Source organism: Bubalus kerabau, chromosome 22, assembly GCF_029407905.1.
Source record: "Bubalus kerabau isolate K-KA32 ecotype Philippines breed swamp buffalo chromosome 22, PCC_UOA_SB_1v2, whole genome shotgun sequence".
NCBI lineage: Eukaryota > Metazoa > Chordata > Mammalia > Artiodactyla > Bovidae > Bubalus > Bubalus kerabau.
In genome coordinates this window covers 20,953,878-20,978,068 of record NC_073645.1, presented here as the reverse complement: position 1 = coordinate 20,978,068, position 24,191 = coordinate 20,953,878, and the positions used below count along the sequence as shown (strand labels likewise).

The 24,191-nt window shown below is 45.7% G+C and overlaps 1 protein-coding gene across 1 annotated transcript in view; it reads left to right on the top strand.

Annotated features, from left to right (window-relative positions):
• Positions 1 to 24,191, top strand: part of SLIT1 (slit guidance ligand 1) — a 178,249-nt gene that overhangs the window by 28,639 nt on the left and 125,419 nt on the right. The window contains exon 4 of the mRNA XM_055560489.1: positions 102 to 173. Within this exon, the coding sequence (XP_055416464.1) occupies positions 102 to 173 (72 nt within the window). The remainder of the gene's footprint in view (positions 1 to 101; positions 174 to 24,191) is intronic.

Here is a 24,191-nt window from a genome sequence, read left to right as displayed (position 1 = left end):
CGCTGGGCCCTCTGACTCTGAACCCTGTGCTTTTTGAAAAGTCGTTTGGGTTTCCTGGACAGCTTGGCCATTTCCAACCTCTCCTCTCTTCTCTTTTTTAGACGACTCAACCGGAACCTGCTGCACACGTTACCAGAGCTGCTGTTCCAGAATAACCAGGCTCTGTCGAGGCTGTGAGTGACGCTCCATGGATGAAAGCTCTCTCTGTGGTCTTATCCCGTGCCCTGTTGGGGGTGGGGGAGCAGTGTGTGGTCAGTGGAGCCTGGACATTCCCATGACCGTGACCCCCACACTCCTCACCTGGCAGGCATCATCCGGGTGATCTAAGGCCATCTTTCTGCAGTGCTTTTAGGGACATTTCTCCGTGGCAAGCACTTGATAGAACTGGTAGTCTGTCGAGTTCTGTGTGCTGCCCCTGGCAGTGTGGTGTGGTGATGTTCTTGGGGTGGGCACGCTTGCCAGTCGTGATGCCAGACTTTATAGGGAGGACCGTTCTCATGCACCTCTTGCTGCCTTTGATAACCTGCCTTGGGTGGAAGGTTTATTCATTCAAATAAGCCCTTCTTGGATCTATTTTCAACTCAGTAATGAGGGCTGCTAACTTGTTAAAAGCATGAAGTCATGCTTTTATTTGTTGTAAATGTGTTTCTTTCAAGTTTAAAATGTAGTGGCCAATTCTGTGGCTCCATGATTTACCAGATATGTCTGTAATTGTTCTCCTGTACAATTGTGGGATCTTGGGTTGGACAGGACCTTAGAGATTACCTAAGGAATCTCTTCTGCAGCCTCTTAGTGTATGTATAGTCTTTTAATCTTTGCTTGGCTACTTCCAGTGGGGAGTTCATCACCTCCTTGGGCAGCCAATTCCACTGTTGGACACATCTGCGTATTAGAAACATTTTCTTAACTTTGAGCCCTAAATCGGTTTTTAATAATTTTTGATTTTTCTAGCTTTGCTTTCTGTAAGTACCTAGAACAATCAAGGACAGTACTTTTGTTCAATTTTGAGGGGTTTTCAGGTTTTTAAATTTTGAGTTGGGAGGTTTAGTTATCATTAACAAACCTGAAAAACCATTGGTTTGGACCTTCTGTGTGCCCAGCAGAGCACTGTGTGAGATACTGGGCTGCTGATTCTTCCCTAAAGAAGCTTATAGGACCCCATGTAGGTGGCGGTGCAGGTAAGTCTGGAGATGCAATGGGTAAGAAAAGGGGTGGGGGCTGGGTGGGGGTCGGCACCATGGGGCTGCAGAGTGCTGAGAGGTGTGCCTGTGGAGCCTGGAGCTTGATCTTTCTCCTCTGATTAAATATGGCTGGCTCTTTCCACCTCTGTCCTGATTGCCACTTCTTGGTAAGCCCAGTGGTCTGAAGGCAGCCACAGAATTTCTCATGGATGCTGCTTTCCAGGTTTTGTTTTAGGGTGGAGCTCTAACTTTCAGTTCTGTCCCGTTCAGTTCTGTCCCCCAGTTTCAGAACTGTCCCTTTCAGTTCTGTCTCTCTGGTCACTTCCTGTTTCCTTCTTCTGACCTGGAGGTCTTTCCACAGAGGTGGAGACGATCTCTCAGTGAGGATCTCTTCTGCTGGCCTTTGCCACCCTTGGGCTTGAGCTAGGCCTTCCCTGTCAGCCCCACTGTAACTGGTAGGCTGGCCCTTTTGTGCCAGGCACATCCAGGGTGGTTCGACTTTTCTTTCCTTGGTGGCTGAAGGCATAAGATCCTTCCCAGCAGCCTAGGCAACCCCTTAGCCTAGGAGCCAGCTCTTGCACACAAGGTCCATGCTGCTACTGGTCCCTGGTGGGCAGCTGGCCTTGTCCTGACTGAGCCCCAGCAGCTCTCGTTTTCTCTTGTTCTGTCCTTTCTCCGAGCTGCCTCTTATGGGAGTTATCACAACTTTCAGCTCAGTCATGTCTGACTCTTTGTGACCCCATAAATTGCAGCACGCCAGGCCTCCCTGTCATCACCAAACTCCTGGAGTTTACCCAAACTCATGTCCATAGAATTGGTGATGCCATCCAGCCATCTCATCTTCTATCATCCCCTTCTCCTCTTGCCCCCAATCCCTCCCAGCATCAGGGTCTTTTCCAATGAGTCAACTCTTCGCATGAGGTGGCCAAAGTATTGGAGTTTCAGCTTCAGCATCAGTCCTTCCAATGAACACCCAGGACTGATCTCCTTTAGGATGCACTAGTTGGATCACCTTGCAGTCCAAGGGGCTCTCAAGAGTCTTCTCCAACACCACAGTTCAAAAGCATCAATTCTTCGGTGCTCAGCTTTCTTCACAGTCCAACTCTTACATCCATACATGACCACAGGAAAAACCATAGCCTTGGCTAGACGGACCTTTGTTGGCAAAGTAACGTCTCTGCTTTTGAATATGCTATCTAGGTTGGTCATAACTTTCCTTCCAAGGAGTAAGCGTCTTTTAATTTCATGGCTGCAGTCACCATCTGCAGTGATTTTGGAGCCCAGAAAAATAAAGTCAGCCACTGTTTCCACTGTTTCCCCATCCATTTCCCATGAAGTAATGGGACCAGATGCCATGATCTTCGTCTTCTGAATGTTGAGCTTTAAGCCAACTTTTTCACTCTCCTCTATCACTTTCATCAAGAGGCATTTTAGTTTCTTCACTTTCTGCCATAAGGGTGGTGTCATCTGCATATCTGAGGTTATTGATATTTCTCCTGGCAATCTTGATTCCAGCTTGTGCTTCTTCCAACGCAGCGTTTCTCATGATGTACTCTGCATAGAAGTTAAATAAGCAGGATGACAATATACAGCCTTGACATACTCCTTTTTCTATTTGGAGCCAGTCTGTTGTTCCGTGTCCAGTTCTAAATGTTACTTCCTGACCTGCATACAGGTTTCTCAAGAGGCAGGTCAGGTGGTCTGGTATTCCCATCTCTTTCAGTATTTTCCAGTTTATTGTGATCCACACAGTCAAAGGCTTTGGCATAGTCAATAAAGCAGAAATAGATATTTTCCTGGAACTCTCTTGCCTTTTCTGTGATCCAGCAGATGTTAGCAATTTGATCTCTGGTTCCTCTGCCTTTTCTAAAACCAACTTGAACATCTGGAAGTTCACGGTTCACGTATTGCTGAAGCCTGGCTTGGAGAATTTTGAGCATTACTTTACTAGTGTGTGAGATGAGTGCAATTGTGTGGTAGTTTGAGCATTCTTTGGCATTGCCTTTCTTTGGGATCGGAATGAAAACTGACCTTTTCCAGTCATGTGGCCACTGCTGAGTTTTCCAAATTTGCTGGCATATTGAGTGTAGCACTTTCACAGCATCATCTTTTAGGATTTGAAATAGCTCCACTAGAATTCCATCACCTCCACTAGCTTTGTTCATAGTGATGCTTCCTAAGGCCCACTTGTCTTCACATTCTAAGATGTCTGGCTCTAGGTGAGTAATCACACCATTGTGATTATCTGGGTCATGAAGATCTTTTTTGTACAGTTCTTCTGTATATTCTTGCCACCTCTTCTTAATATCTTCTGCTTCTGTTAACTCTCTGCAAAAATTCATCCTGAACATCTTTTCTCCTGGTCTCCTTCTGTGCTTTTCTTTTCCCTTTTCTTAAGCCCTCTTAGCCCTTTGCACATTGGCCCCTACTCTTCCAGCATTATTCACCTGCTTTGACTTTCTTCCCTTTGGTCACATGGATGCCCTTCACCATCTAGGGTTTGGAGCAAGTCCCTTGTTGCTGTTAAGTTCTGGAAACTGCTTTGATCCTCCATCATTTATTTTGTTTTTAAAAAGTTTTAAATTTATTTTTAAATTTCAGCTTTGCTAAGGTATAATTAACAAAATTGAAATGACTTAAAGTGTGTCCTGTGATAATTTGATATACACATGCATGATGAAAGGGTCCCCTGCTTCCATCTAGTTCTTTAACATATCCATTATCTCACATATTTATCTTTTTATTGAAGGGATTCAAGTTTTACTTTTTCAGTAAATTCCAATTATGTTAGGACTGTGTTGTCAACAAGTCATCATGTCATACATTAGATTGTACTCTGTTACCAACCTCTGTCTATTTGTCCATCCCACAGCCTCTGGCAACCACTTTTCTACTCTGCTTCTATGAATTTGACTTTTTTTTAGATTCCTTATATAAGTGATAGCAGGCTTCCCTGGTGGCTCAGATGGCAGAGAATCTGCCTAGGAGACCCAGGTTCAATCCCTAGGTCGGGAAGATCCCCTGGAGAAGGAAATGGCACTCCAGTATTCTTGCCTGGGAAATCCCATGAACATAGAAGCCTGGTGGGCTACAGTCTGTGGGGTCGCAAAGAGTCAGACACGACTGAGCAACTTACACATGCACACATAAGTGATACCATGCAGTATTTGTCTTTGGCTTATTTCACTTAGCATAATCCCCTGGGGTCCACACATGCTGTCACAAATGGAAGGGTTTCCTTCTTTCTCATGGCTGAATTATATTCTACGGTATATATGGATACTGTATATGTTGATCCATCTATCTATCTAGTCCCTAACTAAGCCAGTCCTTATGCAGAGCTTTGTTGGCCTGGATGAAGGGAGACTATTTTCTCTAGCTCTCCTCTTCTTTTTAACCATTGAAAAATTGAAGTATAGTCAATTTACAATGTTACTTTCTACTGTATAGCCAAGTTATACCCATATATATATGTATATATATATACATTCTTTTTCATAATGGTTTATCATAGGATATTTAATATAGAAGGTCCTTGTTGTTTATTTTTATATAGTAGTGTGTATATGTTAATTCCAAACTCCTAATTTATATCTCCTCCAGCCCCCTGCTATCCTCTTTAGTAATTAACCATAAGTTTGTTTTCTATGTCTGTGAGTCTGTTTTGTAAATAAGTTCATTTATATAATTTTCTTTGGATTTCACATATAAATGATATTATAGCATGTTTGTCTTTCTCTTTCTGACTTACTTCACCTAATATGATAATCTCTAGGTCCATCCATGTTGCTGCAAAAAGCTTTATTTCATTTCTTTTTTAATAAGTGAGTAGTATTCTGTTGTATATCCTGGTGGCTCAGATGGTAAAGAATCTGCCTGCAATATAGGAGACCTGAGTTCTTCCTGGGTCAGGAAGATTCCCTGGAGAAGGAAATGGCAACCCACTCCAGTGTTCTTGCCTAGAAAATCCCGTGGACAGAGAAGCCTGGCAGGCTACAGTCCATGGGGTCACAAAGAATCAGACTGAGCGACTAACACTAACTAACTATATATACACATCTTTGTCCATTCATCTACTGATGGGCATTTTAGGTTGCTTCCATGTCTTGGCTATTGTATATAATGCTGCTATGAACATTGGGGTACATGTATCTTTTTGAATTAGAGTTTGCTCTGGATATATTCCCAGGGATTGCTGGATCATATGGTAACACTATTTTTAGAATTTTTTTTTAAGGAACCTCCATACTCTTCTCCATAGTGTCTATACCAATTTACATTGCCACCAGCAGGGTAGGAGGAGGGTTCCTTTTTCTCCACGTCCTCTCCAGCATTTATTATTTATATATGCTTTAATGATGGCCATTCTGACTGTGTGAAGTGATACCGCACTGTAGTTTTAATTTGCATTTCTCTGATAATTAGCAATATTGAACATCTTTTCATGTGCCTGCTGGCCATCTGGATATCTTCTTTGGAAAAAAGTCTATTTAGGGCTTATGCTCATTTTTTGATTGGACTTTTTTTTATATTAAGCTGGATGAACTGTTTGTATACCTTGGAAATTAATCTCTTTCAGTAGCATCATTTGCAAATATTTTCTCCCAGTCTATAGACTGTCATTTTGTTTTCTCTTGATATTTCTTAAGCCCACCGGTGAGTACAGGTGTGCAGGCCGATGGGACTTTGGGGAGGACGGCAGTGCAGCACTCCCCATGTAGATCAGCCTAGAGCTTGAACTCACGACCAGCAACAGTACTTCCTGATGCCTCTCCAGCTCAGGTCATCTCAAAAAGGGTACATGCTGAGAAGAAATGATTAAACAAGACTTTTTATTGATCTGGATGTTTGTCCCTGGTGTCTGGACCCTGTATTTTTTCCCTTGGTGATGGTTATAGGGAAGGATACAGGAACAAGTGCCTAAAGACTTACTTGCTAATATTTTTTCTATCCTTCTCATCCCCAATCCAGTGACTTGAGCATCTGGCATTCCAGACATCTGTTTACTCTCCCAGTGGTCTGGCTGAGGAGCATTTGGGCATTCCTGCTTCCAGAAACAGGACCTGCAGGCTGGTGGGGGGGGTGGGGTGGGCTGGGGTATGGTAAGGGCATCAGCAGCAGACTCATGGGCTCCTCTTGACAGGAAACGAGGCACAGTGGGGACCAGAGGTGTGAGGGGTATTTCTAGTTTTTTCTGACCATCTACTTTATTGTCCCACTTCTCCCGGCAGACCAGTGTCCTAGGTTTACCAGCAGCATCTCAGTTCCACTGTGACTTTGGTTGACACCATGGTCACTCCTCTCTTATTTCCTGTGACCTTGGAGCTCAGATCCCCTTGTGTCTGTGGTCCCCGCCCAGATTTCTAGGGAAAGAATCCGGTTGGCCCATCTTCCGTCAGGCATTCACCCCTGGGCCAAGGGGATGAGCTGGGGGCAGTGGGACTGTCTGGCGCAGTCACACTCTGGGCCCCCCTTAGGAGGAGGGTAAGAGGGGAGGCAGGGCTTGGTGTTTCTGGTCTCTCATCTGGTGACGTTTCTTCTCCTTTGAGGGATCCATTACTAATCCTTTTCAACTGGAACAAGTCACGGATTCCCCCCCGCCCCCCACTGGGGTCATTATGCTGTATCAGCATGACAATGAGAGACCAGGTGTGCAGGGTAAGGAGCTGGCACAAAGCCTGTCAGGTGGAGTGTGGCCCACATTTCAACTGATTTTGTCTGTGAAGCTTCCAGCAGTTAAAATCCTGTGGCTGGTTATTCCTCACTAACGTTTCTCCAGTTGGTGGGTTAGTCAGCCCATTTCTTTCCACGTTCAGGACCAGAGAGATGATTGGTTTGGACCAAGAGCAGTTTGGTAATCGGGTTGGAAATAGACACCAGGCCTTGAAGGGACCATGAAAAGTCTGAAAATGGGCTTAAACCTTGATGTAGAAATCTAGCATTTGGGGATTGACCCTAAGGTCAATAAAATATGATTACAAACGTGTTCACTGCAGCATAATTTAGAATGTTGAAATATAGAATATTGAAAAGAATATAACCAAAATGTCCAACCTTGGGGGAACGATTAAGTAAACTTTGGTATATCTACTTGGTGGAATATTTATATCCTTGTCAGAAATGGCCTTTATGAAAGACGTAGAGTAATGCAGATAAATGTTTGTGATACCAAAGCCAGCATGCAAACTTGTTTTGACTAAGATCACTAAACAAATCACTCCAAAGGGTGCACAGGAAAATGACTACAAAATGCCAACAGGCGTTACCTCTGGGTGACTTTCTTGTTTATATTTCCCAGGTGTTCAATAAAAAGAGTATATATTTTTAAAAAATGTTTATTTATTTGGCTGCACTGGGTCCTAGCTGCGGTGTATGGGATCCTTTAGTTGAGGCAGTTTCCCGACCAGGGGTGGAATCTGGCCCCCTGCATCGTGAGCACCAAGTCCTAGCCACTGGATGCCCAGGGAAGTCCCAGAGTACATTATTTTATGATAGGAGATTTTCCCATTTTTGTATTCAATGGAAAACCTCTGTTGTCTGAATTAAAGTCAACACTAGATAAATAATGTTGGGGCACTTCCTTGAACCCCGTTGAGCCTGAGGTTCTTCTACCAGATAATGTCTGCCTCACAGGCTGTTGTGGGGATTAAAGAAAGGTGTAACTTCCTCTCATATCAGGTGTAAACTTGTAGCACATTGTAGGTGCTCAGAAAATCAGTGAATGTCCCTTTTATCGATGAAGCAGTGCAAGCTCAGAGGGTTTATGACTTGTTCAAGGGGTTGAGTTAAATTTGAACCCTACTCTGTCTGATGTCAAAGCTCATCCTTTCTCATTATCCACCTACACCCTCTCTACTGCCTGCTATACTCACCTGCATACTCACCCACCTGCTCATCCACCCATCCACCTGCTGATACCCCACCCACCTCTCATCTGATCATCTACCACAACCCTTCCAGCCTTCCTGTCTGTGCTCCCATTTACCCATCTACCAACCCATCATCAATTCGACCATCTCTCCATTCTCTATCTCCTTCCACTGGTCCTCACATCTAACACCCTCCCACTCACCTATCCATCTGCCTGCCCATCCAGTCTTTCACTCATTTACCCACCAAACCCACCTGTTCACTCTGCACTTACCTGTCTACCAACATAGCCATAAACCTACCACACACCCATCTATTCCCCCCGTGCCTCACCCACCCTCCCTTCTCCTCCCCTCACCACATCCAACTTCTCTCTCACCTTCCATCTACTGGCCCATCCACCCCCGACCTACTCACCCAACATTTACAGAGGACCTCTTATGGGCCAGGCACTGTGGTCAGTGCTGAGAACACTTGACGGCTGTGTGAGACAGCTGCGGGGGGGAGGCGCTGTGCCTCCAGAGGTGAGGACTCCTCACTAGTGCTCTTTGAAAGTGGTCTGCATCCTCTGACCTGACAGCAGTTTGATGTGTCAGTGTGGGGTGGAGGGAGCCGATGCTTAACTGGCTGCACCTGTGTCTCCTGCCAGGAGTGGTTATACCCTGGTGGCATGTTAACTAGATTTAAGATCAGCTTCCTCACCTGACAGCCACCATGCGAGTATGTGGAGATGTTGTTTTACGGATGCACATAGGGGTTAAGGTTAGGGTTAGAGAGAGATTTGAACCTTCCTCCTTCTCTTATGGGGCTTCCCTGGTGTCTCAGTAGTAAAGCCTGCCAATATAGGAGACTCAGGTTCGATCCCTGGGTCAGGAAGATCCCCTGGAGAAGGAGATGGCAATCCCCTCCAGTATTCTTGCCTGGGAAATCTCATAGACAGAGGAGCCCCGTGGGTGACAGTCCATGGGGTTGCAAAGAGTTGGACAGGACTTAGCGACTAAACAACAATAACCTCTTAGAGCAACAAAACTGAGTCTTCACCCACTTTGGATGGGGGAGCACCATGTGTGTCAACTGCCTGTGAACTCCCAGATTTGGGATTTGGAGAGGAGTTGCTCCCACTGCCTTGCCATCCCTCCTCTTGCCAGTTTCATCCCCATCCTCATTCAGAGGCCGCTCTGGAAACCCAGCTCCTCTGGGCTTCTTTTTAGCCTTGACAAGATTGACCTTTTGTGTCTCTGCTGGGCCCGGAGGGGGTGAGGGTGGGTGATTAAGGGCAGCCTGGGGTATTTATTTCCCCTTATTTATATCCCCGCCGTGAGGGCCAGGATAACTCATTACCAGGGCCGTGGTGGCTGGCGAGGCGCCTCTGTGATGTCCTGCCGGAGCCCTGTTGAAGAATGCCTGACCCCGCTGACCCCGTCTCGAGCTGGGTTTAATTAAACTGTCAGCACTGGTCAGAAGAACAAAGCCTCCCTCTCCGTCCTGGTCGTCAGCCCCCATCAGAGGCAGGGGGCATTCTCTGCTGAAATGAAGAACTGTTAAAAATGGATCTGTCTTGCCTCCGAGGGAAATTACCCAAAGCAGGAAGGTGACCTCGCTTTAGTGACACGCCCACTCCAGGCAGCAGATCTACGGGACTGAACCAGCCTTGGACCCCAAGCGTGAGGAACAGGGCTCCCTCCTGTCAGAGCTGCCTTAACACACCATCCCTCACCCCTAGACTCTCCCTTTCCCAGAAAGGAATTTCATGAGCTTTGTCTGTGAGGTGCTAAGTCAGTGAGGTGTTTCTGGCACAGGTAGGAAGGTTTGGGGAAGTTCAGTTCAGTTCAGTCGCTCAGTCATGTCTGACTCTTTGTGACCCCACGCCAGGCCTCCTTGTCCATCACCAACTCCCAGAGTTGACTGAAACTCATGTCTATTAAGTCAGTGATGCCATCCAATCTTCTCATCCTCTGTTGTCCCCTTCTCCTGCCTTCAGTCATTCCTAGCATCAGGGTCTTTTCAAATGAGTCAGTTCTTTGCATCAGTTGGCCAAAGTATTGGAGTTTCAGCTTCAGCATCAGTCCTTCCAGTAAATATTCAGGACTGATCTCCTTTAGGATGGACTGGTTGGATCTCCTTGCAGTCCAAGGGACTCTCAAGAGTCTTCTCCAACACCACAGTTCCAAAGCATCAATTCTTCGGTGGTCAGCTTTTTATAGCCCAACTCTCACATCCATACATGACTACGGGAAAAACCATAGCTTTAACTAGATGGACCTTTGTTGAAAGTGCTGCACTCAATATGCCAGCAAATTTGGAAAACTCAGCAGTGGCCACATGACTGGAAAAGGTCAGTTTTCATTCCAATCCCAATGAAAGACAATGCCAAAGAATGCTCAAACTACTGTACAATTGCACTCATCTCACACACTAGCAAAGTAATGCTCAAAATTCTCCAAGCCAGGCTTCAACAGTATGTGAACCGTGAACTTCCAGATGTTCAAGCTGGATTTAGAAAAGGCAGAGGAACCAGAGATCAAATTGCCAACATCCGTTGGATCATCAAAAATGTTTGGGGAAGTTTGAGGTCAAAGAAGGTTCTCTGGGAATTGCTTTCAGCCCCTTTAGTCCACTCGCAGGGGACATGTAGGGTGTTGCTGAACTGATCTGATTGCAAAACTCTTCAAAGTTTTATTTTTAGGGAAAACCTAGATCTGTGAGTCTAGTATCAGATAACTTGCTGAGGCCACAGTCAGTAAGGATCAGAGCTGAGATTTTTTTTTTAATTTTTTAATTGGTGGATAATTGTTGCACAATATTGTGTCGGCTTCTTCCCTACAACAGTGTGAATCAGCCATAAGTGTACATATGTCCCCTCCGTCTCGAACCTCCCTTCAACTCCCACCCCTCCCGGCTGTCACAGAGCACCTCAGTTGAACTCCCTGTGTTACACAACAGCTTCCCAATACCTATCTATTTTACATATGGTAATGTTTATGTTTCAGTGCTACTTTCTCAATTCATCTCCCTCTTCTCCTTTCCCTGCTGTATCCAAAGTTTGTTCTCTAGGTCTGCGTCTCCATTCCTGCCCTGCAAATAGGTTCATCAGTACTATTTTTCTAGATTCCATATATATATATATATGTTAATATATGATTTTTGTTTTCCTCTTTCGGATTTACTTCATTCTGTATAACAGGCTCTAGGTTCATCCACCTCTAGGTTCATCAAATGTGTTCCTTTTTATGGCTGAGTAATATTCCATTGTATGTACCACAGCTTTATTCATTCATGTGTGTGTGGACATCTAGGTTGCTTCCACGTCCTAGCTATTGTAAACAGTGCTACAATGAACATTGACGTACAATGAGATATCGCCTCATACCATCATCAAAAAATCTACAAACAATAAATGCTGGAGAGGGTGTGGAGAAAATGGAAACCTCTTGCACTGTTGGTGGGAATGTAAATTGATTCAACCATGATGGAGAACAGTATGGAGATTCCTTTAAAAACTAGGAATAAAACTACCATATGACCCAGCAACCCACTACTGGGCATATACCCTGAGAAACCCATAATTGTAAAAGACAGAGCTGAGGTTTGAAAACAGGTCCCCCTGATCCCAGACCCACATTCTTATCTCTAAACCATCAGCACTTAAATTAGTGTGGGAATCAGCACCGTCATCAAAGACCTCAAGTTAATGGGTGTGGAAGGGCCCAAGGATCTGCATTATTAGTAAGTCTGGTCTCGTCCACACTTTGAGAAGCCTTGTTCCCCAGCATGCTTGCTGAGTCTTAGGTGGGGACCCCTTTTTGGGCAGAGCCCCTGTCTGCCTCTGCACGGGTTGGTTCTGGAGTGAGAGCCCCATGAACAAAGACCCTCCCAGGGGCAGACGCTTCACCTCTTGCTGCCATGCAGAGAGCGATTTGGGGATTATGAGTTGGCAATTATGGAGCACTCTGGGCTCTCAAAGTGCTTTCCAATCATTAAATCTCTGCCTGCTGTCAAGGCTCAAGTGAAAATGCACACATCCCACTGGGCCGGCCCCGGAGACTCTATCGAAGAGGGCGGCCAGCACGAGATTGGCGACCAGCACGCCAGAGTGGCCGACATGGCCCAGCATGTCCTCAGCACAGCCTGGGCCTTGGCCCCCAGCTCCCCTCACGGCCCCACCCACCCCCTACCCCCAACTGCCTCACAGCCATACTTTTGTGAGCCTTCACAAATAAGGATAGTCAGGGAATGCAGGGCCTGGGGCAGAGCTGGAGGCAAGAGCTGTGGATAGGTTGTCCTTAGGGATTACGTCCTGCTGGGGACCTTTTAGAGGGGCTCAAAGGAATGAAAAGCAGCCAGTTCTCTCCTACAGCTTGATAAAATCGGTAAGGAATAAACAATTCATAAGCATTGAGAAGAGGGGAGTGCACACAGGAGGGGGCTATTATGAATAAATTCTAGGGGTGTGGGGATTTTTAAAAAACCATCTCAAACATTATATATAAATAATTCTGCTGTGATATTGATCATTTGGAAAATAGAGAAAAGCAAAGAAAGATAAGAGATAAGAGATTTATTTTTTTTTCCAGTTAAACAAGGCATTTAAAAATGCTTGAGCCATCATTCCAATTTTTTTTTTAAAGAGAGTTGAATACCATTGGTTAGGCACTTATGTGCCAAATAATTTCTGGGCATTTTCTCTTTTTCATTGTTGCAGTCCTAAGCGATGATTATCCCCATTTTACAGTTGAGAATTGAGGCATGGTTGAGTTAAGTAAATTGGTTACATAGCTAGTTGTTACCCACCATGCTGTACTGCCTTTCGTAATAGAAAATTTTAGAAAATAGAGGAACAGAAAGAAGAGAGAGATCACTCAGGAGTCTTTTGGGGAAGTAGGTTTAAAGTCAGGTGTTGAAGGGTGTGGCAGACATAGGTGGGTGGAGGGGGTGCAGTTGCCCCCCAGCAGGGACCCCACAATTGTAGCGTGTTTTATGGATGTCGGCCTGGGAGGAGGTTGTAGATGCGCTATGTCTTTTAGAATGAGGAGTCTGGAATGAGTGATAGCCAGAGGACCACAGAGGATTCTCCTCCCCTCCTCTGCTGTCTGCACCTGAGCACGAGGGACAGATGGGCCCACATTTCTCCCTTAGTTTGTCTGAAATGCTACCTCCCTGTCACAGTGCTTCCCTCCCCGGGCAAAACTGACTGTTGCCTCTTAATGCCCTCTTTTTTCCCCCTTTATAACATTTTTGTTTTTTTGCAGTAAAATATATACAACTTAATACTTACCATTTTGGTACTTCCCAGGTGGTGCCAGTGGTAGAGAATCTGCCTGTTAATGCACCAGACGTAAGAGACTCGGGTTCAATCCCTGAGTTGGGAAGATCCCCTGGAGAAGGAAATGGCAATCCACTCCAGTATTCTTGCCTAGGAAATCCCATGGGCAGAGGAACCTGGCAGGCTGTAGTCCACACGGTTGCAGAGAATTGGACAAGACTGAGCACACACACGCACACATACAGTACCTACCATTTTAACCATTTGCAAGTGTACAGTTTAGTGACACTAACTACATTCACAATGCTGGGTAACTACCACTATCTATACCCAAACTTCTCACCATCCCCAGTAGAAACTCTGTACCTATTAAATAGTAGCTCCCCTTTTCTCTCTCTCTCCCTAGTCCTGGTAACCTCTAGTCTACCTTCTGTCTCATTGAATTTGCCTATTTTAATCTGCCTCATGTAAGTGAAGATATTACTTTGCCAACAAAGGTGCATCTAATCAAAGGTTTGGTTTTTCCAGTAGTCATGTATGGATGTGAGAGTTGGACAATAAAGAAAGCTGAGTGCTGAAGAATCGATGTTTTTGAACTGTGGTGTTGGAGAAGACTCTTGAGAGTCCCTTGGACTGCAAGGAGATCCAACCAGTCCATCCTAAAGGAGATCAGTCCTGAATATTCATTGGAAGGACTGATGCTGAAGCTGAAACTCCAATACTTTGGCCACCTGATGCGAAGAACTGACTCATCTGAAAAGACTCTGATGCTGGAAATGATTGAAGGCGGGAGGAGAAGGGGACGACAGAGGATGAGAAGGTTGGATGGCATCACCGACTCAATGGACATGAGTTTCAGTCAACTCTGGGAGTTGATGATGGACAGGGAGGCCTGGCATGCTGCGGTCCATGGGGTTGCAAAGAGTTGGACACGACTGAGCGACTGAACTGAACTGGAGTGGAATCATACAGTATTTGCCATTGTGACTGGCTTATTTCACTTCAGTTCAGTTCAGTTTCTCAATCGTTTCCAACTCTTTGCGACCCCATGGACCGCAGCATGCCAGACCTCCCTGTCCGTCACCAACTGCCGGAGTCTACTCAAACTCATGTCCATTGAGTCGGTGATGTCACCCAACCATCTCATCCTCTGCCATCCCCTTCTCCTCCTGCTCCCGTCTCTCCCAGCATCAGAGTCTTTTCCAATCAGTCAACTCTTCGCATGAGGTGGCCAAAGTATTGAAGTTTCAGCTTCAGCATCAGTCCTTCCAATGAACACCCAGGACTGATCTCCTTTAGGATGGACTGGTTGGACCTCCTTGCAGTCCAAGGGACTCTCAAGAGTCTTCTCCAACACCACAGTTCAAAAGCATCAATTCTTCGGCGCTCAGCTTTCTTCACAGTCCAACTCTCACATCCATACATGACCACAGGAAAAACCATAGCCTTGGCTAGACGGACCTTTGTTGGAAAGTAATGTCTCTGCTTTTGAATATGCTATGTAGGTTGGTCATAACTTTCCTTCCAAGGAGTAAGCGTCTTTTAATTTCATGGCTGCAGTCACCATCTGCAGTGATTTTGGAGCCCCCCAAAATAAAGTCTGATGCTGTTTCCACTGTTTCCCCATCTATTTGCCATGAAGTGATGGGACCGGATGCCATGATCTTCATTTTCTGAATGTTGAGCTTTAAGCCAACTTTTTCACTCTCCTCTTTCACTTTCATCAAGAGGCTGTTTAGTTCCTCTTCACTTTCTGCCATAAGGGTGGTGTCATCTGCATATCTGAGGTTATTGATATTTCTCCCAGCAATCTTGATTCCAGCTTGTGCTTCTTCCAGCCCAGCGTTTCTCATGATGTACTCTGCATATAAGTTAAATAAGCAGGGTGACAATATACAGCCTTGATGTACTCCTTTTCCTGTTTGGAACCAGTCTGTTGTTCCATGTCCAGTTCTAACTATTGCTTCCTGACCTGCATACAGGTTTCTCAAGTGGCAGGTCAGGTGGTCTGGTATTCCCATCTCTTTCAGAATTTTCCAGTTTATTGTGATCCACACAGTCAAAGGCTTTGGCATAGTCAATAAAGCAGAAATAGATGTTTCTCTGGAACTCTCTTGCTTTTTTGATGATCCAGCGGGTGTTGGCAATTTGATCTCTGGTTCCTCTGCCTTTTCTAAAACCACCATGAACCTCTGGAAGTTCACGGTTCACGTATTGCTGAAGCCTGGCTTGGAGAATTTTGAGCATCGCTTTTCTAGCGTGTGAGATGAATGCAGTTGTGTGGTAGTTTGAGCATTCTTTGGCATTGCCTTTCATTGGGATTGGAATGAAAACTGACCTTTTCCAGTCCTGTGGCCACTGATGAGTTTTCCAAATTTGCTGGCATATTGAGTGTAGCACTTTCACAGCATCATCTTTTAGGATTTGAAATAGCTCAACTGGAATTCCATCACCTCCACTAGCTTTGTTCGTAGTGATGCTTTCTAAGGCCCACTTGACTTCACATTCCAGGATGTCTGGCTCTAGGTGAGTGATCACACCATTGTGATTAGCTGGGTCCCCTCCCCTCAGTCCCTGGTAACCACTGTTCCACCTTCTGTTTCTATGAATTTGACCACTCTAGGTGCCTTGTAAGTGAAATCATACAGTATTTGTCTTTTTGTGACTGGCTTAGTTCACTTAGCATAATGTCCTCAAGATTCATCAATGTTATAGCATGTGTAAGAATTTCTTTCCTTTTTAAGATTGAATAATATCCCATTGTATGTATATACACTACAGTTTTGTTTGTCCACTCAGACATTGAAAAACCTTTGGGTTTCTTCTACCTCTTGGCTATTGTGAATAGTGCCACTATGAATCAGTTCAGTTCAGTCACTCAGTCGTGTTCAACTCTTTGCGACCCCATGAATCGCAGCACGCCAGGCCTCCCTGTCCATCACCAACTCCCGGAGTTCACTCAGACTCACGTCCATCGAGTCGGTGATGCCATCCAGCCATCTCATCCTCTGTCGTCCCCTTCTCCTCCTGCCCCCAATTCCTCCCAGCATCAGAGTCTTTTCCAAGGAGTCAACTCTTCGCATGAGGTGGCCAAAGTACTGGAGTTTCAGCTTTAGCACCATTCCTTCCAAAGAAATCCCAGGTCTGAGCTCCTTCAGAATGGACTGGTTGGATCTCCTTGCAGTCCAAGGGACTCTCAAGAGTCTTCTCCAACACCACAGTTCAAAAGCATCATTTCTTTGGTGCTCAGCTTTCTTCACAGTCCAACTCTCACATCCATACATGACCACAGGAAAAATTATAGCCTTGACTAGACGGACCTTTGTTGGCAAAGTAATGTCTCTGCTTTTGAATATGCTATCTAGGTTGGTCATAACTTTCCTTCCAAGGAGTAAGCGTCTTTTAATTTCATGGCTGCAGTCACCATCTGCAGTGATTTTGGAGCCCCCCAAAATAAAGTCTGACACTGTTTCCACTGTTTCCCCATCTATTTGCCATGAAGTGATGGGACCGGATGCCATGATCTTTGTTTTCTGAATGTTGAGCTTTAAGCCAACTTTTTCACTCTCCACTTTCAGTTTTATCAAGAGGCTTTTTAGTTCCTCTTCACTTTCTGCCATAAGGGTGGTGTCATCTGCATATCTGAGGTTATTGATATTTCTCCCAGCAGTCTTGATTCCAGCTTGTGCTTCTTCCAGCCCAGCGTTTCTCATGATGTACTCTGCATATAAGTTAAATAAGCAGGGTGACAATATACAGCCTTGATGTACTCCTTTTCCTATTTGGAACCAGTCTGTTGTTCCGTGTCCAGTTCTAACTGTTGCTTCCTGACCTGCATACAGATTTCTCAAGAGGCAGGTCAGGTGGTCTGGTATTCCCATCTCTTTCAGCCACTATGAATATGGGTGTGCAAATATCTCCTTAAGAGCCTGCTTTAAGTTCTTTAGGCTATATGAGCAGAAGTGGGATTGTTGGATCATATAGTAGTTCTAGTTTTAAATTTTTAAGGACTCAGCATGCTCTCTTCCATGGTGGTCGCACCATCTCACCAACTCTTGCTATTCTCTGTTGTTTTTGATGACAGCCATCCTAATGAGTGTGAGGTGACATGGCACTGTGACTTTGATTGCATTTTCTGATGATTAGTGATGTCAGGCATCTTTTCATATGCTTTTTGGCCATTTATATATCATCTTTGGAAAAATGCCCAAAGCTTTTGGGCAATTTCTTTTGTCCATTTTTAAATTAGGTTTTTTTTGCCCTTTTTTTTTTTTTTGGTTGTTGCTGTTATTGAGTTGTAGGAGTTCTTTAAACATTCTAAGTATTAACTCTTTATCAGATATATTATTTTGGATATTTTCTCCCATTCCACAGTTTGCCTTTTCATTCTATTGACTTTTTTTTTTTTGCTGCCTTACTCTGGCATGAGGGATCTTAGTTCCCCAATCAGGGATCAGCCCCGTGCCCCCTGCAGTGGAAGTGCAGAGTCTTAACCACTGGACCACCAGGGAAGTCCCTAATGTGTCTTTTGATGCTCAGAAGTTTAAAAGTTTGGTGTACTCCCATTTGTCTATTTTTGCTTTTCTTGCCTATGTCATACCCAAGAAATCATTGCCAAGCCCAATTTCATGAAGCTTTCTCCATATGTTTTCTTCCAGGACTTTTATAGTTTTGAGTCTTATGTTAGGTCTTTGATCTATTTTGAGCTAATTTTAAAATATGGTGTGAGATGAGGGTTCAATATGATTCTTTTGCGTGTCGATATCCCGTGTTCTGGACCTCAGTTGTTGAAGAGACTGTCCTTTTATTAATAACATTAGATGGTCTTGGCACCTTTGTCAAAGATCTTTTGACCACATAAGGGTTTATTTTTGACCTTTCTGTTCTATTCTATTGGTCCTTTTGTCTGTCTTTATCTTAGTACCACACTCTTTTGATTACTGTATCTTTTTTTTTTTCTTCTATTTTTTGACTGTGCCTTGTGGCATGTGGGATCCTAGTTCCCCAACTAGGGATCGAACCCACATCCCCTGCAGTGAAAGGGTGGTGTCTTGATCAGTGGACTCCAGTGTACTCACTGGACTCTTGATCACTGGACGTGGTTACTGTATCTTTTAAATATGTTTTGAAATCAAGGCATGTAAGTCCTCCAACTTTGCTCTTCTTTTTCCAAATTGTTTTGGCTATTTGGGCCCAGTGATGGCTTGCTTGGAATCACAAGGAACTTGTCACAGAGAGGGTATGGGAGCTTCGAGCTTTGGATCCAGGTAGGGAGAAGACAATGGCATCCCACTCCAGTACTCTTGCGTGGAAAATCCCATGGACGGAGGAGCCTGGTGGGCTGCAGTCCATGGGGTCACGAAGAGTCAGGCACTACTGAGCGACTTCACTTTCACTTTTCACTTTCCTGCATTGGAGAAGGAAATGGCAACCCACTCCAGTGTTCTTGCCTGGAGAATCCCAGGGACGGGGGAGCCTGGTGGGCTGCCGTCTATGGGGTTGCAGAGTCGGACACGACTGACGCGACTTAGCAGCAGCAGCAGGATAAAAGTAATCTACTCCAGCCTTTACTTAAACACATTGGTGAAGGGGAGTGCTCTATTTCACAAGACAGCTAGTCTTGGTGAATCATTAGGAATCCTTGTGCTCACCTTGACCTGTTTTCCTGGCACGTTTGCCCAGCGATCTTTCTGCGCTCTCTAGAGTTATACTCAGAGCAAAAATGTGAGCCAAGGGTCAGCTCTTTAATTGGCCATTATCTTTGGCAGATTTTTCAAGGGAACAGTCATGTTTCTAGGACAGATCAATGAGAATTGTTTGTAAGAGGGCTGAAGCTTTCTGTAAGTGACTGTCATTGTACAGATTCTTTCTAAAGTTCGGAACTATCCCCAGAAACTCTGTGGTCTCCCTTGTTCTGTTTCATTTATGGGCATCTTTGTGAAGGAGTTTCCTGAGAGCTCCTTGCCTTTTCAGGTCTGTTGGTCGGGGAGAGGCGAGTCTATTCCTGAGGCTCCCTGGAGGAAGCTGCATGGTTTGACTAAGTAGGATCCTTCAGCCAGGGGACAGTTTTCCATCTTCTTTCTAGGAACCCAGCCTTTACTGGACTTTCCTGTCTATAATCAGGATGGAGCAGTAAGGATGTAGGTATGGTGGATAGCCAGGGTGAGAGCTGTCTGAGGGGTCTCAGCTGGGGACTTTTTGGCAGAGAGTGATAGAAATGAGCACTGAACTGGGAGCCAGGGAGGCTTGTGTTCTAGATCTGGCTCTGTCCCGTCCTTATCTGGCTCTGACACCTTAGACAAGTCATTAGTATCTCTGGACCCTGCTCTATCATTCTTATTAATGGATTGGGTGAGCATACAAAAAGGATGCTCAATAGATTCACAAGTGGCTCAGAGCTGCAAGGGATGGCCGTTATACCCAAGATGAGAGAAGTAAGACTGAAAAAGAGCTCCATGAACTAGGTGGGAATCAATGAGGTGAAATGAAATGCTGATAAACATGAAGATGACTGTTAAAGCATTGAAGAGGGGTGGTGAGGGGACCTGACTAACAGCCCTTGTATGAAAAGGGGCTGTGATTTCAAGCTGAGCATCAGTCAGGAGTGCGGTAAGGTGGCTAAAAGAGTGAATGCGGTCTTAGGTTGAACTAATAGAGGCAAAACACCCTCTTCAGGGGAGGGGATAGGCCTGTTTTAATCTATGCTGATTTGGGCACACCCAGAGAACAGTGTTCGTAACTAAGATTTGGATTTTCTTGTGTAACATTGTGTATTTATTTATTTATTTGTGTTTTATTGTGGGAGGCTGCAGGGAGAACACGAGATATATTCTGGAGGAGGGGGGCTGTCATCAAGGGTCATCTGGAAACTGTTACATATGAGATAGAGTCTAGGGACCAGGGCTGTTTGGTGTGATGAAAACAAATATAGATGAATCCTGAGAGTCGTTTAAAAATCGACATGACAGACTGTCATGAGGACAAGGGACCGATTTGTTCCAGAAGCATGACTTTCAGAAGTGGTCACCTAGTATGAAGAAGTGGGTTTTGTTCTGTATCGGGCAGCCTTCCTAAAGAGTGGGCTGCCAGGGGGTGGGCTGCTTGGCCTGTTGCCTCCTTCCCTGAGAGTTCCAGAAGGGGCTGAGTCCACGCCTGCCAGGACAGGACAGCATGCCTGAGACTCTGGGGCGCCCGGCTGTGAAGGCCTTGGGCTGCTTTTAGACGCAGAGCAGTCTAACCAGGGACACCTGAAGGACTCGTGAGCAGGGGAGAGGCCTGGTTCTGATGGCGTTTGCTTGCAGACGCATGGAATTGGCAGATGGTGGGAGCCTGAGAGGCCCCTCGCCTGAACCTCAGTGTTGGAAGCCATGCTTTATAGCTAAGTGCTTCCAGTGAATTGTGTAACGAAATGTTTACCAGACCCCAGATTCTGGCCCATGTTTTGGAATCAAATTTGGAACAATAAAAATCAATGAGTTAGCTCTGGAGATGGTGTCGGGTCTGTAAGAAGACATGAAAGATTTGTCCTCAGGAAGAGTCTGCTTCCGGAGATGCTCAGAGGAACCGCTATCCTGGGTGCCCCCCGACCCCTCTAGCAACGACTCGTTTCCCCTTTGGAGTCCACATGGCATCTCTGGAACCCTGGTGTTTGCACCCCTCTGCTTTTTCAACAAAGGCCCTTCTGTCGGCAGATTTCAGAGGCCAAGCAGGGAAGGGTCAGGAAAGGAAAGTATTGACTGAATACCAATAAGGAGGGGAAGTGTGTTCGTGGAAGATGAGGGGCGCCAGGCAACTCAGGGGCCCACTCGTGCTGTGCAAACAGAGCAGAGAATGCCTTTTGGCGGGTTTGTTTTACTAAAGGCTCTGGGGCCCAGGGGAGGCCAGCGAGGGGGGACAGGAGAGAGGGAGGAACTATTTCACAATGTGGAGTTTAAGCTCAGCCCCTTGCTTGGGAAGGGGCTGCCTCAGAGCTGCGGGGTAACAAAGAGGCAGTGTGGGCTGGTGACAGTTAGGGAAAGCACATGGCGACTAATGGGGTAGTAATGGGTGGGGAGGTAACCTGGGAAAAGCTGGTGCAAGGAAAGCTGGCACATAAATTCCGGTGGCGTGACATCCCCCTTGGCAGGGAGACAGCGGCCACTCCATCACCTCCCCAAAGCCAGCGCCAGAGATGTTCCCACTCTCAAGAAATGAGGCCGGGGTGAGGGATGGCTGGAAGGGTAAAAGCCATGCTGGGGTTCCGTTGCCCTGCAGGGCCCCAGAAAGGGTGGAGAGGAAGAGAAGAGCATTTCTCTGCAGAAGCCAGAGCCTGAGGCTGAGTGCCAGGAACGAGGGTAGAGAAGGTTCCCATCACTGCCACATAGTGGAGGGTGCTGAGACCTGGGGTTGGTGCCCTGGGGCCCTCACCTCTGAGAGACTTGGCACCCAGGCTGATTCCCGGGAGTCCTCAGCTGACCAGTGGGAGCCAAAGGCCTCATGCCCCATAAGTACACAGATACTGACTCATCATTCCAATGGGAACTCTGCCCACCTTTTCTCAGAGAATCCTTGAACATGTCAGCTCTCAAAGGAGACAGTGTTTATCACCTGCAGTCTTTTGGAGGAAACCACTTAGCAGTTGGTATTTGGACTTTCATGACTTCCACAAGGTTCCCCCAAACAACCAGGGGTACCCCGGAGTCCAGAATAGTGGTTTGTGGGTAGAGATTTTAGTTTTCTGTCACAGACCAACTGTTTTTGATCATGTCAGTACTCTTGCCTTAGAAAACAGAACAGCCAAGTGACTTTTTATCTGTGTGTGTGTGGCCAGCTCTCCTCTTCATAATCTTTAGGGACCGTTTAGAGAAGAAGAGGAAGGGGGCACATCTGTCCACAGTGGCAGGTCTGGAGTGTTACTAAAGGGCGCCTTGTCAGGTGGGGACACATTGGAAGCATTTCCGGGGTCTGTACCATGGGGCCCTCACCTGTGAGAGGCTCTGCACCCAGGCTGTGGGTGAGAATCCTTAGTGTGATTCCTGGTCGATGTTTGGAAAGCAGCAGCTGGTCTCAGGCTCCCGAGGACTTGCAAGACACACGCTCCCATGGTGCGTGTCCCTCCTGAAGGACATGGTGATTCTGGAGATGGCCCCTCACCTTGCTGCCTTGCTGATAGGCAGCCCCCTTTCCCAGCTTCCCCGATAGCTCGGTTGGTAAAGAGTCCACCTGCAATGCAGGAGACCTGGGTTCGATCCCTGGGTTGGGAAGATCCCCTGGAGAAGGGAAAGGCAACCCACCCCAGCATTCTGGCCTGGAGAATTCCATGGACTGTATCGTCCATGGGATTGCAAAGAGTCAGATACGACTGAGCGACTTTCACTTTCCCAGCTTGGGCTTGGCTTCCCCCTCTGGATGAATGGATGGATAGATTCATTTACCCAACCAACTTATTACAAGCCTACCGTGATTTGGGGTGTGGGGAATATCGGATGAATTAGATTATGGTCTCGGGCTTGGCAGGAGTGTTGCCTGGTGTTCTTGTGGTTGCTGATTTTATAAGTAGGTGGCGGGTATAAGCCAGAAGAATTTGATGGATGGTGGGTAGCCTGGCTTTTCCCCTCACAGAGCCTCACAGTGAAATAAGAAAAAAAAAGTTTCACAGGGATAAACACACATGTGTCAGTTACAGTGTTCCATGTTCTGTGTCAGATATATGGAAATGTGGTTGTCACACCTGGACATCCAAATATCTTATTCTTCTAAGGCAACTGGAAAAAACAAACCCGTTTCCTATAAGTCATCAGCTCCATTGGTAGGAAAGAGGACCAAAAATCACTTTTGACAGGTCCTTACAGTAAACTGTGTGAGCAAAGGCTAGAGCACATTTATCAATGATTTTTAATAGCATCTTTCACAGCCAGCTGGAGATGGCATGAGACCTCACTTGTCCCTAAGGGAAAGCTGTGGACAACTGGTCATTTGAACATTGACCGCAGACTGCAAATGGCTCTGTTCCCTGGGCTCCCAGCAGGAGTGCGTCGCTTGCTGATAAGCGCCATCTGTTGGTGGTGGAGGTACAAGCAGGTGCGGGTGTCCCAGAGACCCTGACTTGGGGAAGCCATGGGGCACTTTCCGTTTGAACTTTCTACGTATAACATGCTGCTGCCAAAATAACCAGAGTTGAGGATTAGGCATAACACGGAAGTTAAGAGTTTGGACTCAGGAATTCAACAGCTCTGCTGTTTATTACCTGGTTGACCCAGGCAAGTTGCTTCATCTTGCTTAGACTGTTTTCTCATCTGGAAAAAGAACATAATAAAGACCTAGCCAAGACTGTTGAGCAGGGATAAAATAAAGTGATGCCAGTGACAGGGTCTGGGATTCCAGCCCACATTCTGCATGTGGTAAATCAGCAAGGAATGCTAAACCTGTGTTTTTCTTGATAGGTAAATCCTAGTCTTCCTAACAGTAGGAAATGAAGGACACAAGAAAACGGTTACATTTCCATTGTTATCAACCAGCATCTTATCCTCATTTCTCTGCTTAGAATGTATGAGAGCAAAATTTTCCAAAGGTGTTTTTTGATGATTTGTAGTTTTTTTCATTTGTTTTGAACAAAGATAATTGATTGAGATTCTCAACCAAATGTGGTTGAGATTCTGAAGATTATGTCTAGATTCTGGAAATTCTCTCTCGAGCAAGAAAGAAATGGGTCGTGAAGATGACGCCTCTTTCCAAAGTGCATCCATTAACACCTACTGTTTTCTGATGGACAGGCTCTGTGGAGAATTTCCTCGATTATTCAGGAAGAGAAAAACATTATTTTTCAAGAAATAAAAATGCAGTTTTTTTTTAAGTGCTGACCAAGGGGCTGGCGCTAAATTGGCAGAAGGATTCCTTTG